This window comes from Bombus huntii, chromosome 15 (assembly GCF_024542735.1).
Source record: "Bombus huntii isolate Logan2020A chromosome 15, iyBomHunt1.1, whole genome shotgun sequence".
In the NCBI taxonomy this organism is placed as follows: Eukaryota; Metazoa; Arthropoda; class Insecta; order Hymenoptera; family Apidae; genus Bombus; species Bombus huntii.
The window spans coordinates 9147365-9168012 of record NC_066252.1 but is presented as its reverse complement, the minus strand read 5'-3'; the positions used below and the strand labels follow the sequence as shown (position 1 = coordinate 9168012).

Genomic DNA, 20648 nt, shown 5'->3' with positions numbered 1-20648 from the left:
GCGTATTTCCATACGGTAGTCGAACCCTTGTCGCTCGAACCATGCTAAGCTGGTGCTCGTGAGCGAGGGAGAGACGGTGAACTTGAACTTTGCTTCAGGATCTCGAGACTCGTTTTCGGCCATGTAACATGAAATAACATCAACTATTTTTTCGCTCGTTTGCTCGGTGGTACGAATCGCAGGGATAAAAGATCGCTGGTCGATAGATAGTGACAACGTATCTGTATGAACGCAAACTACGTACATGATATTGATACGACGCTAGACGTTTTTATAATTTTTTATCGGCCAACATTTCGCACAATGATGTTTTCATGGTCGTAAGGAGGAAAGTGTGCAAATAGTTCTATATTTCTTCTGTTAGCTAATCATTCTGGAAAATACGTCTAATTTATTCGCCTATCGCATACACGAGGAAGAGATCGCGGTTACGAAATTGAAAATTTGAATTAACAGTATTTCACTTCTACGATTTATCGTATCTTTTATCGACATGTTTCAGCTCCACGAAATTAACGTGCCGGTTTTAGGATTGGAATTTTAATGCGAATGTTGTATATATTTTGTGCCATTTTTATTATAATATCCTTGTATGTGTATACTTCTCTGTTGAAATACGCGTGTTATTCCTCGAAAGGTAGGTTATTCCTCGATGAATAGTTTCCTTGTGGTGTAGAGAGTTCTCCTAAAGATCAAAACAGAATAAAAAATATATAGCGTCTTGTATTCTAGCTTGGATTTATATCAGTTACAAAAAATCGTAAATATACCTATGATGTGTACATAAACGAGAAGTACGTGACGAGTGGATACAATAAACGTACGAAATACATTGACTTTTTGTGCAATACTTTCGATGTATATTAACAAAGAAGCAAATTAATTGAAATGTCAATTATAACGATGTAATTAATACACTATCTGTAACTGCACATTGGATAAGTATGTAAGTAAATAAATCTGCTTTGACTCTTCGATTTCGATTAGCGACAACAACAAAGACGAACGGCATAACAAAATAAGACGACAGATCGTGTCAAAACACTGCGCAATTCGAGCAAGCTAGAATACAGTCCGCGATAAAAAAAAAAAAATAGTACACTCTGTAAAGTTTGTAATAGCGTGGAACGGTACAGAAAGAGTATAGAAAATATTTGTATACGTATTTAGCTATGGATTAATACGACGATAACTTTTTTATTCTAGCATGTAACTGTTGTCCTTTGATTCTTAGACTTTCATGAAAGACCAACCCGATAAAATAATAGGAAATATCGCTTCTCGTTTGAACGCGAGCAAGTGACAAATTCTGCAATAAGAAAATTTACAATATAGCCTAGAGAGATATTATACGCAGTTTGTAGAAAATGGAGAAAGGCTAACGGGTACTTAACATTGTCGAAAGAAAGCTACTCTGTCTCAAGGATAGCTAAAGCTGTCGACAGAAGTCGAAAAGTTATTCGTTTACTTCGAAGTGCATAGAATTGCATGGCGAAGGAGACGTACGGTGGGTGATCTGAAGTTTTAACAGCATCGAACTCATCGTTATCGATGACAGCAAGGCAGATTGCCGAAGTTGCTGGGATAAAACCGAATGTCATAAATGTCCAAGTGTCTTCCAGTATTCTGAGACAACGCGAGCCAGCGTCGTTCGGCGTGCTTTCAGCCGAGCAAGGGCATTAATTAAAGCGGAGTAGGAGAAAGATAGGCGACTGTTACTTCATATTATACAAACAGACGGCCTGTTTTGTTGTCCGTCGATTTATTTACGCCGGGAAGCCGCGTACGGGCGACGGACAGTGACTGAGACCGACAGTGAAAGTATTTGAAACGGAAGAAACTGCAAAGGAAACCTCCTCCGACAGAGGTAAATCGAAAGACGAGATTGCAGTTTGTGGTAGAACATACGCATTGGGAAGGGAAATATTTTAAATTTTGATTTTTACTGGCTGTACCCCGCGATAGAACGCGAAAGCTTAGAGTGGTCGATGCTGCTCGACTGGCTCCTATATCCTGTTTCTTCAGGCCTGCAGGGTTGCATAGTCCCTCAATAACACGTTTGCTACAGTCAGACTTCTACTCGAACTTTTCCAAACAACTATCTTATCTAATGCGTCTCTTCCATATCGCACGACCACGTAGAAAATATCATTGCAAGTCGCAACATCGGAATATCTTCTGACATGTTCTTCCTTCCAGCGGGAATACACGAAGCCGGTTTTCTACAGGTTATGAGCTTCAGAAGACAGATCGATTCCTCGAGGCGAAGATACCTGAAACTTTCCAATCATCCGCGATAATATCCAATACAGGATTTTCTACCGAAATTAAATGATTCTCGTGCAAAATAAGGACACGTTGCAAGCCAATCTGACAACTTCATAAAATCACCAATGACAAATAATAACAAAAATGTAGAGACAGTTGAGTCGAACAACATCGATACCGATAACATCAAATGCTTCCTTAAATGCTTCCACCTCTAACATCGCAATTCAACCAGAGTCTTGCCAACAAGCGGAGATTACAAATACAGGTACATATTAAAAGAGCATTATATCTATATATACGGAGACATCAATTGTTCTCAATAATCCTGCAGATAATCCAGTGCAAACAAATTCAAACACCGCCTTATCAAAGAGCGGTATTAGACAGTACTTTTAAGAAAGTAAACAAACGTAGGAAACTTTCCAAGGATGCCATTAAGCATATCAGCGTTATGATTAGACGAGCAGAAAGCAAGATTAACGATCTTTAATTAAATATTCTTATGGATCTCGTTCGGTCAACCACTTTTTTGGAAAATTCATTTGGAGCTGAAGTAGCTCAGGAGCATACGACATTAATTACGTATCGGTACTAATTAAAATGTTAATCGAGGCTTACCCTGTACCAAAGGAACGAAGTATCAAAAATAGAATTAAACTGTCTAATACTTTCAGTGTCTGACGATAATGATTGACGATATATCATGTTGCTCCACCCTCGGTATCAACACGTTGTGAATGTGAACCTGGCCTTAAAGAATCTCTCTCTGCTGTCATACATTATATCTAAGTTATTACATATTAATTATTAATCACGCTATCAATTACGCTAACGACTATCGTACAATGGAACGTATAAATGGCCTTTTACCCCATTTACCTCAACTACTAGTCTTGCTGAATAAATATCAATCTGATATAGTTTGGTTGCAAGAAAGCAACTTTAAGCTCGCCATCAGACGATTCAAATCGAAGATTATAATTCATTTGTCATTAATCGTAACTCTCAAATCGTTAGTGCAGATGCAGCTATGTTGATTAAAAGTTCCTTAATTACTGAAAAATTGCAAATCACCTCTAATACGAAAATAGTAACAATTACAGTACGTACATATTCCTAATAGTTACCGATTAAATTTAATAAAAAATTAAATAAAAAAAAGAACGTTCACGTAACAGTGATTTTTTAGGTTATGTTGAACGTTAAAAATTTGATTTCTAAGATATTAGTATGTAATTAACGCTTTAGTATCTATTTCTGGTAATGAAGTTAATATCTAGCTCCGGTGTCGACGGCTTAAACGACAGCTAGCGCCTGATAATATACATACGTATATACAATAGTTGCGCATGCATTCGCAACATATTTTCGCTTGTACAAATTTTTTAATATCATCAGCGAGGATAGCAACCGTTATCGGAAAATAATAATTAAGAATCACGATATCAAAGTATTTTTTAGACGATTCGAATGGTTTTAAACGATTATTGATAAATCTATCGATCGAGTGAAATTTTCGAAAAAATTACGATTGCCCGATTTTTCTAATAAATATTTCGCACTTCCAAATATTTACTTTCTATCGTATTTCTAAGAAACGTTGCCTCACGAAGCATGCAATATCGCCTCTTAGTCTTATCGTTTCTCATTTAAGGATCATTTTCGTAACCTTAGAAATAGATAAATCGTGATGTAACGTTTATTAAATACGATCAAATCTGACTGACATTTTATAATATTTTTAGTTTTCTTTGAAATGAAAAATTCAACAGTTTTTACTAAATAAATAGATACTTTTGTGAGAAAAGTGAAAAGTACTTTTGTAAGAAGCTTCGAGAAAAATATATTGACGAAAGGGAGGGGGGGGGGGGGTACGTATTAAGCATACGTACTTGGCTTATCTTTGAGAAATTACCAGAAAATACATGTATATGTATATTTACGTGTCGAAGTGACCGTGTTTAATGGCGAATAATACGAAGCAAGCTGGAATCTTCTGAATATATAAAGGGGGCAACGGACAGGAGGTGTAAACGTGTGCATACTATTAAATTATTTATATTCATTGTATTGTTATATTAATATTATAAATCCATTTCAAGTCTGTTTTCTCCAAGCAGAGACTTGTAATTAAATAAATATGTAGAAATTCTGGCGTGTTAATTTTGTATTGTCTTATATTTTCTGTTTCTATGCAGATTGTAATTATAATAATAATAATTGTAATAAATTGATTTACTTATTTTATTTAAATTTCAAAATTAAAAGTTTAGATTTTTAAAAATGTATCATTATTTATTTATATTTTATCACGTACCAAATAGGATGCTGTTTCTAATTCATTAAGCGAAATATTTGTTCTTCGTTATACTGCGAGCCACGAGATTTCGTTTGCTAGATCATTCTCAATTACATATGTAAATCGAATCATGGAAGTAACGCCACGTGTAGATAATAAGAGTTTATCATTAACTCGTAGTAAATAAGTATGCAAATAGATTAAAATTGAATTACGACGACAGCAATAGATTATGTCGATGCTACAAGAAATTCGATTTTGAGTCGAGCAAATCTCAGCGGACCCTCTGATTTTGTCGATGATAATTAATTTTGAAAGTACAATTATATCAATTAAACGAAATCAAGCGACTATCGGATGAAATACGACGATGACAAATTTTTCATATTTTTCATTCAATTCTTCCTAGCCGTAAATTTTGCTAGTAATGATTGTCAAAGCATTGTAAATCTTTGAAACTTGGTTTTCTAATTATTGTTATTTAGATGTGCGTGTGATCGTATCGTTATATACATTTACATCATGGACGAGGTACAACATTTTGTTTGTGTTACCGTGTACGATACTCTTTCGTTGAAGGTCTTTTCACAGATGATACGTTAGATCGATGTGGTCAAGTGTTAATAATTATAATTAGAAAATAAGGTAAGAGACACGCAAATGTCAGAACTCGAAACAACACTGGTAAGACTTCCCCTGGCGTAGGAGTTCCATTTGATTCTCTCTGCATAGCAGTACAGTGGGCATTAAGGGGCCGGGATCTCGAGATCCTAAATCAAGTATTATAGTTGCCTAATTTCTACACATATCTAGTCTGTGGTGTTATCTCCAATTATCTTTCGAATGTTTTGTCGTAAAAATTGATTCTACAATCGATACTTTATTAAATTATTATAATTAAATATTCTGAATAATTAATAATGTATAAATTCTTCTGATTAGATATTATGTTAGATGAAAATTAGTATCATTTTTATCTGCTTTTCGTTCTGCATGAATTTTTATCGCATGGAATATCATGTTAAAATATAACAAGATAAAATATACATAGTAGCAACTAATTGACACTGAGGCGTGACATTTGTAATCGAACGTATTATTTGCTCGTATTGCGGATTATTAATTACAAATTACATTACCTGTCACATAATTTAATTATTTGATTATGCATTAGCTACGAAATGGATAAATAGACAGTTATGACTAAAATGATAATGACACTTGCAATTTGCAAAAAGTATGTATTATAAGAAAAGATAAATTGTACCATGTATAACGGACTTTTATATTGCAAATTAATTTGTTTCATTTATTTCACTTATGGATTTCACAACTTATATCATATTAAATTATTGGAACGATGGCCAATCTTTTTCTACAAACCATCTTCTGAAATTATAAGCAAGTATCGAAATTATTTTTCGAATATTCATATCACACGGTATAATTTTAATAATGAAAGAGCATCTCGTTGCTAGCCTTACTTAGCTTTTCGAATTTACGGCCGAAAATACGTAGAATCAGATCTGAATCGTCTTGAAACGTTGCATATTTAAATACTATTTTTCAACTGTATATTTTTTACTACATGTTTTTTGTTAACTTAGTCATTAACTTAGACCTTGCAGTAAACAGCGAGTGTTATTACATCACCTTGCAAAATAATTATTACTCTATGCAAATGCGTATTTGAAAAAGAAATTTAAAAAAAAACTAATCTTTAAAGAACTAAATTAAGTTTTTTTTAATTCATCTCTTAAAATCATTAAATCTCTCCTCGTCAAATTTGTTTCTATCTTCTATCGTTTTAACACTGCGGTTTGTTGAAGTTGCATAGGATGCTTCGTGTACTATATATTGTGATTACTCAGAAGTACGACCTCCTCACCAATTTCGATGACCTATGTTGTTTTGGTCATCGCTCTGAACAACTTTTCCCTATACGTGTTACCATCGCTCGGTCTCAGTTTCCGAAATATTCAGAAGGAACTTGTTAAACTTTACAAATTTATGTTTACAAAACTGTACAAATTTTATCGTCAAAATTATGTTGTCGTTGGAATAAAAGCTCTACTACGTATCCCATATCAGGTTGTCATTCGTTCGCATTTTCCCGGATTTGTCCTAGTTATTAATGTGTCCGGGGCAAGTTTCTGTAGCGATCAGGGTTTCCCGATACTCGGTCGTTGTCCAAACCGGTGGCCTCATCCTTGTCGTCATGCTATATATACGTTGCACGCGGTGATCTGACACGTGTCAGACGCGCTATACTAGCACACTGGATAGCAACGCATTTGTTTTCCTAACGGTGATCTTCAAGTGTCGCGTTCGCATCGGACGCATCAGAAGCAGTCTAAATGCAAACGCAGTGCTATCCGGCCATAATTTATTTATAATTTACGAAAGTTTTTATCTTGCGATATCGAACCTGATCTAAAAAGATAGTGAAAAGTGTCTGGGTTTGAAATGGAAAAGTCCGAGATTCCAATGCACTCTACCTTAGATCAATGATTCTATAAATGGCAACCATAATCCTACATAATGTGACGTGCGAGTCCCATAACGAGGAATATTATAATATATTGGGTTGACAACTAAGTGATTGCGGATTTTGTCATTAGATGGTATAGACAAAATCCGCGATCACTTAGTTGCCAATCCGATATATTATGATATCTCGTACCTGGCCGCGCAATTTCTGTATTCTGCGCGTACACCCTAGTGTCCGGATCAACAAAATTAGTCTCATGGATACGGTGACATGTTTACAACCCTTGGGATTGAAACAGCTGCAAAATCTACGAGATTCCGATACCACCGTCGTATGCGATTTAACGCACCTTCGCACGACGCTAATTGTAAATAACATCTCGGCATGTCTGTTCGCAACTGGCCCGATAAATAGTCGTTTACTCGACCGCTCAAAGTCTACTGTGCATTTTCGAACCACCTGTTACGGAATACCCCAATTTTTAAACCATATTATCAATTAACACGCTTCCCGAGTTCCGATTTTTCTTGTAAAATATGTTCTCCCAACATTTAAACGTTAGTTTTTCACGATCAAATTTCATTGGTTTACCGCGCTTCTCACGATTCATCGCGACGCGAATTACTTTCAATCAGAATCTGTACCAACTTATCGTAATTGTTACGTACAAATGTAGAAACTCGTATGATTTTATCTTAAATCGAACAGAAGATTTTTGTACACGCAAGAAGAAGTTGCTTGGAATAATGGCACGGGCAATACGTTCTAAGCTTGTCGAGATGAACGAGAAGGCCAAACTACCTCATCCTCCTCCTGTCGTGCACATGCGTTTTAATTTCGACGATTTATTATTTATTATCGCTACGTTTTAACGAGTATACTAATAAACTTATATTTAACTTGTTGCGTCTAGAGTTAAATCAATGACAAATTGAAAGTGCGTCAAACCACGAAACCATTCTATATGCAAATTAATAATGGTCTTGACCATTATTTTTCAAGAGATTTTCAATACTTTGGTCGAGTCTTGAATAGAACTGTCCAAGCTGTCCTGGAATTCATCACCATCTCGTGAATCCTGCACCGGCCTTACGAATATCTGTAGCTTCGCGAAGATCCAAATGAGGATTTGACCTTGTAACGGTGGATGCACGTTCGGTGATAGGTTTTTGTATCTTCCTTTTTAGGTTACTACACCAAGACCCTGACAAATTCAGATTCAACGATGTCTTGACTCAACGATCCAATTGTTCACTTTGAACCGTATCGTTAATTGTATTACTTGAATGAAAATACAGGTGAAACAGTCGTCGATCTTTCGTACGTTTAGCTAGTGTTTTACCACTTACGTTATGAATCAAATAGCTGAGTTGATGGGAAAATTTATGTCAGCCGCGGTTTAATTATTCACCTCGGTTTTTTCCATCTTCTTTGTAAATAACCTCTCTTGTAAGAAGATTAGGAGTGTGTATGCAAAATATACGACCGTATCAGCGAAAAAAGAAACGATGCAGAGATTCAGCGATCGTCAAACAAAGAGACGGAATTTTCCCTAGTGTGTTTTTAATTATTAACGCTTGACAAATTTAAAGAAACGTTGTCGAAAGTTTCCCAAAGGATTAGGAAACAAATTAGTTCGTATAGTGCACGCGATACGTCTGTATATCGTTGTTCATCTTGATAAGTTTGAATGACAAATAGCATTCTGACGAACAATTCCGACTGATGTTCAAATGTACGTCATAGGAAATTGTTCTCGAAAATTTCAAAAATTAGTAGAAGACCTCTGAAATGCGATGTTTCGCTATTACGTGAATCATTTGGAAAGCACTAATTACGTTACTACCGGTAAAGCAGTTTAATTTTGTGATGGAAACGAACGATTTGTTCAATTGTCCTTTGATTAATACGAGGATACTGATAACGTCGTATAACTTTGTTGCAGTGTTCGTGGAATGCTGGATGCATATACGAAGTTTATGTCGTATAAATAAAGCAAGAAGGTTGGAATTGAAAGAAACATTCGATATGAAATTTTTGTCTTATCTCATTTCGTAGATACTTATCTTGGATAATTGTTAAATTTACTGCAGATAGCGTAGTGTCAAGTTATGTTGTTGTTTATCTATGAGAACGAAGCTAATTACATAGATATTTTCGTATTTTTCACATACTTTGCTTTAATTTCGTAAGGTTAGGTAACGTTGTCGTTAATCTCTCTATTTAGCAACTAAACATTTTTATCAGTTCGGCGAATTTTTCCAACATTAAAGTTACAATGTTTGTTACGAAAGGACGTTTTTTGGTAAGAAAACAAGGAAGAAACTATCGCATTTTTAACGCGTCTAAAGCAAAAGCGCGCAAGAATAAAAGCGGTAAAATCGTATCAATCGTGGAAAATCATCCAACCCTGCTTCAATTGCGTTCTTTTATATTATATAAAATCTTTTCGACGATACAGCTCATTTTCGCTAAACAGTATTTTGCACTAGAAAATTATCGCGTTACGTTTAGTCATTAAGTAGTCTTCTACGATGAATCAAAATATAACTTCGAACTTCGTTTAACAGTTCTAAAGCAAAGAACACTTCTTTGTCCCTCTCGAATTCCTATGACGTTATCAAAAATTGACCACGACCTCTGGAAGACCATATTTACACTTACAATTCGTAGCAACGTGGACAAGTTGAGTGCCAAAGAGCATCGCTTTCGCATCGACGTTGCTAGTATTATTTTAGTAATTGTTTCTTAATATCCTGTTAATATCGGTGTTACTAAGGATAATCGGCGTGCCAATTGGATACGAACGAGTAGACGGGAAAAAATACTCTGCATCCTGGATACAGGTGGTGGACAGTTTTGAGATAGGAAAAATAAAGATGTTGAGAAGGCGAAACACGATGGCGGATCGACCGATGTGTCAGTGCGGGTGGAATTGAATCTTTTTTGTCTATCGCTCGTACGATTCCCCTCGACAACCTGTTTCGCCCCACCAGGGTCGAATTTACATATATGTCGCAGGTGACTTTTGCGTTTGTCTGATTTTAGCGCGAATTGTAGTTTCGCGGCAGGCATGTGCAGTGCGTGCAGCTGAAATTACGCTCAGTTTCTCCGTCTCTTCACGGTGCACGTTGCAGTTGCTACAAGCGCGCGACCATCGCCTCTTTTCCGCTTTGTTTTTTCCTCCCTTTCTTTTCTTACCTCCCTTTTCCTCCGTTTTATCCTTCGTTTTCTCTGTTTTCCTAAGGAAAAAGAAACAGAGAAATCGTCGTTCGCCGCGACGATTTCGCGCGTGTGTGTAACAGAGAAAGAGAGTTCTCCCCTTTGACAGCTGTTTCGCTAACTGATTGGCTCAAGACACAAAATCACAGGAGGCGGAGGAAAACAGGATATTTAATGAATCCGTCGATGAAGTACAGCGGTAAGTTTGTAAAGCAGTTGTATTTGTGTTTTTTTTTTTCTTTTTTGGTGAGACGAGATATTTTTACTGCTTTCTTTCTCTTTTGCCGTTTTATCAATGTCGGATTTTCAATCGCGTTTTAATCGAAACCTCTAACGTTTATAAAAATTAATATCAGATTAAACAATCTGAAATAAACGCAGCGCCACATACCTATGCGACTGTCGTTGGTTCAGCGACTTTTCCAATTTCGAATTAACCGTAACGGATAATTAAACGAATTCACGATCGCCGTCCTCGCCATTCATCGGATTGAGAACTTGTACGATTTTTCCAATTTTTTGTGCAAGAAATCTTTACTTAGCACGAATCTTTTTTGCATATCGGGCGGAAAATCGACCGAGGACCGCGACGTAACTCGTGCCGCAAATTCACACGTCGGTGAAAAACTAGTAAAAGAATTTGATTTTGGAAATATGAAAATGTGGGAACGGTGTCGTAAACGTTGTACAGAAAAGTTAGCGAGGAATTAACACGTGAATAATATTTTTCCTTCCGTTTATCACATTTGTCATGAACCAGACTGAAAAGCGAAGAAATCACGTATTGCGCGCGACACGAATTATTTCAAAAGTCACGTAAAACTGTAACTTTCTCGCTTTTCTTGGGTTTGATTCGAGACATCTACCTGAATCAATACACAAAGCGTTGCTTCTACACCAAAGATCGTATCACGGATTGAAGTATGACTAGTAAATACCTTGTTATTGCTATTCCAAGATTGTAGTAATTATCGTAATTTTAAAAACCTAGACTATATGGATTATATTTAAATTTCAAATGATCTATCAGTCGATTCAACCGATTCAATGACATATTTACTTTTATACGGATTAATTCTCAAACCTGTTTCGATTACCGCTCATCAATTAACTCGTGTAACTACTTTACGCAATCACTCGATCCTGGAATTTAATGTCGATGCTATGATAACATAAACAAAGAAACGATCGCGAAAACACAATGGAATTAGAAAACCATAAACTTCATTGAGATACAGAGAGATCTCGTACAAGTCCGATGATCTCGAGCGCATTTACTCCAACACCTTTTCTCTTTCTTTTTCGCTATATTTCTTTCTTCTACCGATATTTTCTTCAAATATTATATAAATAATATAAAACCTTAACCGAAAGTGTACGAACTCGTATCTGCCAATGTTATCCCAACGTTGGTCAAACGTCGTTTCGTCGTAATATCTTCCGTTTAATTTACACGTTCGCTGACATTTTTCATTAGATTGTTTGATAGTTTAGAGTTTAACGTGATCTTTTGCGAAAGCGTCACGGTCGTGTCGCTTCAAAATATACCGTGCACTGCTCGAGAAAAGTTCCGCGGGAGGAATTCGGCGCCGCCGATTGGATATTTCTGACAGACTCGACACGATCATAAAGATAAGCACACGCATTGGCCAAAAGTGTCATATACGCAAATAAAAGGATATAACAACGCGTGACGGTGAGCGATAGCGAACAATACCTCCCTTGCCTCTGTGTCGCACCGCGAAACTTCTTTCCAGCAGCGCACTGTACATACCTGTGATTACAATATTCAAATATTATTATCTGATCGATTACCTGACAATAATCATTGCGATTACGAAACTGAAGCAGCACATATACGTACGTACCGATAACTAGGTGATAATCATTTGCATATGATAAATGCCCCAGCAATAGAAGGATAGTAGGTTTATTAATATTTATTTTCATAGAACATGACGCTACTTCCCCTTGCGGTATCACGGAATTTTCCTTCATTATCGAATGCACCTAACAGATTTACGGTTTCCCAATGCACTGTACGTAGCTATGTATATTTGCTTCATGGCAACCAGATGAAATACTCCGAGCTGCATGTTTATAGCGTTTAATTGCACGAAGTTAAAAAATGAAACTGAGAAACGAATTGCTGGTTAATTGTTTACCAACAACGTTTATTTGACTCTGTCGACACGAAAGACGACATGGGGATAAATATCTTATTGCGACTGCTACTTGGGAAATGCTCGTTCAAACGACCGGTTTTTCATTGTATATGTAACATGTTAACAAATAATTTTCATAAACAAGCATAAGCGATAGACCGACACACGTGCCCTGGACGAATCGTTACGAAAATATTTTTCAAAATTTCCTGATAATTAATCCGCATCCCGTATTCCAGTTCCTATCACGCGTGTATCATAAAAATACGTGCCGAGTTGTTTTCGAGACGACGAACGTGTTAAATCGATATTTTGATTTTTATACCACGTGTACTCTCACTTTCACGGAATATGAGAAACGCGTTAGATTTGAAAATATTAACAAATATACGTACTTAGATCGTCCGAGAATTTTTAACTCGAATTATAATTGTTTCGTAGACAGCGTGGAAAACAGAAGTTCCTAACAATAATTCATAATATTTTAATACACGTGACGCGAGATTATTTTGATACCTTTAAATTTTTATATCTGCTTTCAGCGGCATGTCAATCATAATTAAAATTGCTTATTCGCGTAATTAATATGGTTCATTGTTCTTCCATTCAATGCCGTGAAACAAGATGTTAAATGTCATAACTATGTATATATTCCTTTAAATGAAAACATTTATTCGTTCCTTTCTCGTTCGATAAGCTCTACTTACTATCGCGCCACATTTTTTAAACGTGATATAGTATATAAAAATTGCTGCATCGAAGAGTATTTCCCAATATCCTAATTATGAAAAAGAATGTATAGCAAAATAATACTAATTATAAGTATAAGTACTAATTATAGATAACTATTAACGTAATACCAATATAAATACTGAAATATCGTACAACATGTTTTGATTTTAATAGACGAGTAATTGACCAAAGTAAAGTTTCATAATAAACGTACATTTGCAAGATGATAAAAATAAAAGTAAAATAAATTATAGAAGAAGAAACGAATGAATAAGAAATATGAAAATAGAATCTATGTATGTGCGGACGTGTAATACATACGCAATACGATATACAAGAATTTGGAAGATTTCAAACACTATGTGTTTATAGATTTTTTTCTACAGACACATGGGATTAACGAGCTACCACCAGTGTAAACAAATATTCTACTTCAATTACTGTTGTATTTGCTAATTCTTCAGTTAGACTTTCTCGGCCATCGTCTCACCATTAAATCTAGTCATTGTCAAACGTATTATAGTGTAATAGTGATCAATTTTACATTTTACTACGTGCTATCAGCTGCAAGTTGCTTGCATTTTCTTTTCTTACTCGAATAAATGTCATTTTTATATGATATGATTCTATCGTACTTTAATTGCGTTCGCAAATATTTTTTCTCAAACTTTTCGCAATTGATAGCGATCGCTGTAAATCGTAATTTATAATAAAGTGGCGAGTGAAACATCTTTGGTGAAAATCTGTCTCACGTTGACGATAATTCGATTATTGCGATAATAAATATTACCTATTGCCAGCCTGTAACGTAAACGTTTACACAAATCGTGTTTAACAAGGACAAATACCGTGAAATTAAAGTAACTAAGTACTGATTAAATATCATAAAACGTAACTAACGTCAAATTTATAAATTGTCAAACTCTATGTTTGTAAACGTTCGTTTACAGAGAGAATACAACCCCAAGCAATCCATTTTTTTTTAAATCGTTCAATTACCAACTTCGATCATTAATAGTAATAATTTATTTTGTTAAACGTATTACGTGAATGATGGTGTTTAAACGATTCTTCGATTTGCTTTCAGTGTTTAGCTACAAATATTTGCGATGTACGTTACCTAGCTGCTTTACAACGTTAATATAATAATATACAAAACTTATTGCGGAAGATCAATAATCGTGTACTGTGTGTCTTGCTATAGGTGAAGACGTAAAGTCTGAGGAGTCTGGTCCCGTAGATTTCGAACGAGCAATAACTAATGCCGGTAAGCATATATCGATGTTTTTATACCGCGCTCTCACTTAAAACAACGTCTTACGCTTCATCAATCGCTATCGCGCGTTTCAAATTCAAAAAAGGAAACGCGTAAAAATTCCAGACGGTCTAATAGCTTATTTTGCTTTTATCTTTCAAAACTATTAAATCCTGAACGATGCATATACACGTATATAATTACCGAAACAACTATACAAATTACAAAAAGGAAATAAACGTTCCTGAGTGACGTTCCAAGAGCTTTGAGCTGTTCGTTTTCTCAAAGAATTTTTATCTTTTTTTTTCCTTTCGTAACATCTACCAAATAAACGAACAAAACGATGCTCCTCGATGTAAAGATATTTCACATCGAAACGAGCATCTTTTTAAAGGATAAAAAACAGCAAACGGTCAGAAATATCATATATATATATATATATATATATATATATAGAGAGAGAGAGAGAGAGAGAGAGAGAGAGAGAGAGAGAGAGAGAGAGAGGGAGAGAGAGATAGAAATCCGACATAGAATCGAATCCAATCGAATGACTTTCCTTGGAATCTTTCATCGATCGAATGACGTCTGGCATTCTTCCATGTACACGCAAAATTTTTCGACAGGCTATGGAAAATTCAACTACTTGTTGCTGTTGGCCGTGTTGCCCGCTAGTTTCTCCAGTATTTTCTCGTCATCGGCGATGTCGTACGTGTTACCATCGGCCGAGTGCGACTTGAGGCTCACCATGTTCGACAAGGGTCTACTCAACTCGATGACGTTCGCAGGTGGTATATTCATTTATTGGCGTAATCACGTAACCGCGACTGTAATTACAGGTTGAGCTTAAGACACAGAGAGTCAAAGCGCGCATTTGGTACGCTTCGAGTTTCTGGTTAGAACACACATGGTGTACGCTACGGACTCGTTAGGGAATGTATTTGTACGAGTACGGACATGGTAATTAAATGACACACTCTTGTACTTCATCGTGCATTGGTTACGTGGTCCGCGTGGGCAACGATCTCGAGTGACGATTTTCAAGCGACGAGAAATCGCGTTCGAGATCGACGAGCGATCGTTCGACTCGTAATTTAAAATTGCTTCCGTCTTTATTTCTACTGTAACGTAATTTAGATTGTCGATTGTTTGCCAGGTAAGAGAGCAAGACTTTGAAAAGGTCTCTTTATCGGATTTAAGATGTTGGGAATTTTTTTGAAGAAAAAGAGAGTGGATTATTTTATGACCTGTTTAAGATTATTGCAAATTAAAAGTCTAAACCGCACTGTTTACCGCATTGGTTACCTTATGATTCATTCGAATCAGAAACGAAGAGATACTTTACGAGTTTCTAATTTTTCATCTCCGTTATACATCCGAACATAATATTTTCCAGTAACGGAATTTTCCCTTTCAAATATGTACATGTTTTATTAGCGTTCGTACGCAGAGTGTACTCTCTTCTTTATTCGATCGAGCGAATTCCAATTATAAAAATTTGCTACGAAACTAACGACACGATCAAAGAACTCGAAAGATGTAAGCGCAAGAGAATTGGCAAAAGTGCACGGTGTTGGAAAATCCACCACAGTCGCAGACGTCGGAAAACAAAAACATGATCTAAAGCACGTCGATCCCTGTGATGCTGGCAACGACAGTAGAGAAACCGTAAATATACTGATGCAATGAAATGATTTCATTGCGATAAAAACGATAATAACGACGATAATAATTCCATTTATGCAAATGGAAATAACAAATAAAAGTGCTAAGGAAGAGATTCCTTCTCGTACCGAAGCATTCGTGACGTTCAAAAAAGGACTTGGATAATCGAAATGAAAAAAGAATGTAACTCTATGCGGTTTCTTGCGTTGAAACAATTCTATGACTTAGCAACTAAAAAGATATTGGATCCATAAATACTTAAAGAAACTATCAATTAATTCTAAACTGTGTTTGAATAAATGAAATTTCATATCCAGGAAAGTGATTGTTCTATTATCCGGAAATTTCATTATCGAAGCAGTTTTGTCACTGCTAAGGAACCGATAAGGAAGACCGTACAATTTCTACAAAAGGAATCGAACAGCATAAGACGCGGTATTCTGAGAAAATAAACTTTTTGACAGCTTATCGTTTCTTTATTGCATTAATTAATAACTTGTTGATAATGCCACGCACAACATCACCTTTAATAAAACTCTCTAACGGAGAAGCTTGATATCAGTATACTGCGAAGAACTTGATATCATGACAACAATAGGAACAGGTAAAAGAGATATGAGAATTTATGAAAACGGAAAGTCCCACGGAAAGATCAATGTTTATATCAAACATAACCAATATGATTTACGATGCATAATATCTGCATCTGTGTTTCTGGAACAATTCCAATAGCTTTTGTTTAGAACGATATCTTTCATCGGGAAACAACATCCTTCGTTTCTGATTCATTTTCGAATAAGAAGATTATTCATTTTTATCGTATCACGATTTACGTCAAAATTTATATCGAATTGCATTAATTATTACTTTCGTCGTAACAAGTAACTTTAGGATTTAATCAATCACGTACATACATTTTATTCCTATAGAGAATAATTTGTTAAACATATGCTTATGTATATTCTTTGAAAGTCAGTTTCGAAATTCTTTTCTTTTTGCCTAACCGTTCAAATTACTATGAATATAATGAATAAACGTAATATGATTCATATCGATAAAGTGCGTATCATAAAATCAACCGAGAAATCCAACTACCCAACTATCGTTGAAAATTTGGCTGGTTTCAGGTATGATCAGCACCTCATTTTTCTGGGGATTTATGACCGATACGTTTGGTCGTAAGAAGATAATGTTTTACGGTTACATGGTCGCCGGAATCATGAGTTTGACGGCTTGTTTCTCGCATACTTCGTGGCTTTTAATTTTGTTCAAGTTTCTCGATGGCGTAATGTAAGTTGATACAACGATCATTTCAATGAAATCATTGATACTTCGATCGCTACGATTCGTATCTACCTTTACGTTAACTAACTACGTTGAACTAAGACATAGCTTAAGACAGAATTACAAATCTACTAATACCATTGGCGATGCGTATGGCAGCTAAAATTGATTCTTTCAAAAAATATCAAATTTTGATAATAATCTTTGCACGCTTGCAGCATGTCCGGCCCGTATGCCGCTCTTATGTCTTATCTGGCAGAAGTTCACAACGATGCGCAGCGATCTCGAACCTATATGTGGTTAGGGGTGTTTTTCTCGCTTGGAAATATTTCTCTACCATGTGAGTAGCCTTTAATCGCGATATCCTGCTCTCATATTTTTCTAACGTGTTTACATAGCTGTAGAAATTACTCCTTTTGACCATTGAAGCGATTCATCGAAGGAAAATTACGATACGCTCATATAGCGATGTTTTTCTGATCTCTGTATCAACTGATACTAAAATGACGAGCGATTAACGAATAGACAACACCGAATGTCTATAAGATAGAAGAAAATTCTATGTGTCGACTGGGATAAACTCTTTAATGTCTTTAATATAGATCTGCAATTTCATTTCTTATTTTACTTTACGTTCGTCCGCATAAAACAGGGAAAATATTTGGTTTCAGGCATCGCCTGGTTAATCATACCGCAAAAATGGACCATTAACATTTGGACCGGGGTCGTAAAGATCAGTTCATGGCGTGTGTTCTTGGCGATTTGTTCGTTGCCAGAGTTTCTTGCCTGCTTAGCGATCTTCGCATTCCCCGAGAGCCCGCGTTTTCTTTTGTTGAAAGGCAGGAGAGAAGAGGCTCTTGAAGTTTTCAGGAAGATATATTCGGTGAACACCGGCAAGGATCCGGACACATATCCAGTAAGCAATGTTCGATATTTCAGTGTTCTCCACGAAAAATTGCAAATTGCACTTCGATACAATCCAATTACACTCGTTATATTCCCACTCATGCTCGCTCCTTGCATAACATTAACGTGATCATTCATTCGTTCATTTTTGATACCAAGTCCAATTCGAAATGACCTTCGTTTTCAGATAAAAGATATCGACGACGAGTATTCCGTCGAGCTGGCGAGTAACAGTAAGATAAAGGACAAGTTACGTTCCTGCTGGCAACAGATCAAACCACTCTTTCTATCGCCAAATATCTTCAAACTGATCGTAATCGGCATGATTCAACTGGGTGCCACGATAGGGTTAGTTAGATCAACTGAACTTTTCTTGAAACATATTTTCATTGTCGCTGACTCTTTGAATTCTTTATATCATGTCGAATATATTTCAAGAGTCAACAAGAGTTCATCAGTGACTTTAATCATAGTAGAAACGAAAAACGTTGACCAACGAGGAAATTTCAATTTATAGATCGAATTCGATTAGACTATGGATGCCACAATTATTCACAATGATGGAACAATTCAAGAATGACGATTCGAAATACGAATATTCGAGCTCGCAGCCGCGCTTCTGTTACATGTTAGGCCAACAAGGGGCAAATCATAATTTCTCAACGAGTTTTGTAAACGAAACTCTAAATGCTGTCCACACATGCGTACCGGTATTACGTTATTTACATACAAATACGATAAATCATTCCTTGTTTACACACATTTCTTTGTTTTTTTACATTGCGATGCTGTAAATTAAGATTGTACAACGTACATCGTTGCTTGTTACGCGTACTCACGAAGGATTTATTAATTCTCTCTTTTGGCTTTTGTTCCTATACGTTGAAGATTTCAATCATTTTTTACGCGTGCTTTATTTCAGATGGATTTGAACTCGAAAGTATTCATTAATTCTATCGTAATTGCGGTTACCGGTGTAATAGGATATACTTTGGCAGGCACGCTCATTACTGTAGTAGGGAAAAAGAAACTTATAGGTGAGATATCTACGCTGGACATAAATTTTGTACAGGAACGTACAGGAAAATATTGATCTTCGTAATAATTTACAATTTCTATTTATTGCAGCAACTTGTTTCATTGTAGCAGCTGCTTGTTGTGGCTCGCTTTACTGGGCTGAAGACACTAACAGTATTCTTGGTTTGTGTTCAGTTTTCGTAGCCATGTCGAGTATAGGTGGTGCCTGTGTCGTAAACGTAATCGTCGATAATTTCCCGACGTGTTTAAGGTACAAAGATACATCATTTTCTAGCAATTTGTTTATTCTACGTGTCAAGTATCTTATCGATTATTTAATACTTTTCTTCAGGACTATGGCAGTTAGTCTAACTATGATGGTAGGCAGAATTGGGGCGGTCATAGGCAATTTACTATTTCCAGTGCTGTTTGACTTGTCCTGCTTGGGCCCCTTCATTATGATTGGCTCTGCCTCTCTAGGTAAAATCACCTAAATCCTTTGGTATATGAATAATAAAATAATGTCACGACATAATATTCTTATATGTACATTGCACACAAATTTAATTTTTCAGTATCGGCATTACTAGTGACCATCCTCCCACGGAAAAAATCGCAGAAGAATAAGCCAAAGCAAATTGCCTGACGAAAATTTGTATGGTTAAAATGTAATCAGCTAATAGTAGCTGAAAGAATCGCTTGTAAATATACACCCTGTGTCTGGTCGTTGGTCAATTGTAATTTTCGGTGCATGATTTTTCATCATGTAAATATGTAAATACAATACAATTACACTCATGTAGCATAAGGTAATCTCATCACTATATACGTATGCGTGTAACCCAAACATTTCGCAAGACAAGTGCATGGCCTAAGTGACGTTTTTAATAAACATTATGATTGCATGACGTAATATAATTTTAGAACACCCTTTATCCTCGAGATTTAATAACCTCGCCCGTCAATGAATCATTAGATAATACATTAACTCGCAATTAATGTCGTTAATTCGCAAAATAATTATTGAATATCGTAAAATTCAGAGGCGATGTAACGAAAAGAAGCAATATTCGTAATTGCTCGCTTTCCTCTGAATTTACTTTCTTAATTCTTATTATCTTAGTATTAACAGTCATAAGTATCGTACGCAATTGAAAAAACTACATCTTTAAAATCAGAGACTTACTAACAGTCAGTTCGATCTTCTAATCACGTAAAAGATAATTAAAAAATTATTTTCATGCAAAAAATGTTTTAACACGTTCAAAATATAAAAAGTAGTGTGAATAGAATTTTGCTATATTACGTATTGATTACATTATTATTACTCACTATTTGTTAAAA

At 35.7% G+C, this 20648-nt stretch overlaps 1 protein-coding gene across 2 annotated transcripts; it reads left to right on the top strand.

Moving 5' to 3' along the window:
* The first annotated feature begins 9345 nt into the window (after window positions 1-9345).
* Window positions 9346-20212, top strand: LOC126873915 (synaptic vesicle glycoprotein 2C-like). 2 transcript variants are annotated; one of them, XM_050635284.1, is made up of 12 exons: window positions 9346-10482; window positions 14385-14447; window positions 15059-15220; window positions 17225-17387; window positions 17600-17721; window positions 18053-18297; window positions 18475-18635; window positions 18805-18997; window positions 19210-19324; window positions 19416-19575; window positions 19657-19784; window positions 19880-20212. In XM_050635284.1, the coding sequence occupies exons 1-12, from the start codon at window positions 10458-10460 to the stop codon at window positions 19948-19950; spliced, it is 1608 nt and encodes a 535-aa protein (XP_050491241.1). In that variant the 5' UTR covers window positions 9346-10457; the 3' UTR covers window positions 19951-20212. The 2 variants fall into 2 exon arrangements, with proteins under 2 accessions (XP_050491241.1, XP_050491242.1); XM_050635285.1 differs by lacking the exons at window positions 9346-10482; window positions 14385-14447; window positions 15059-15220 and adding an exon at window positions 15227-15392.
* Window positions 20213-20648: the final 436 nt, after the last annotated feature.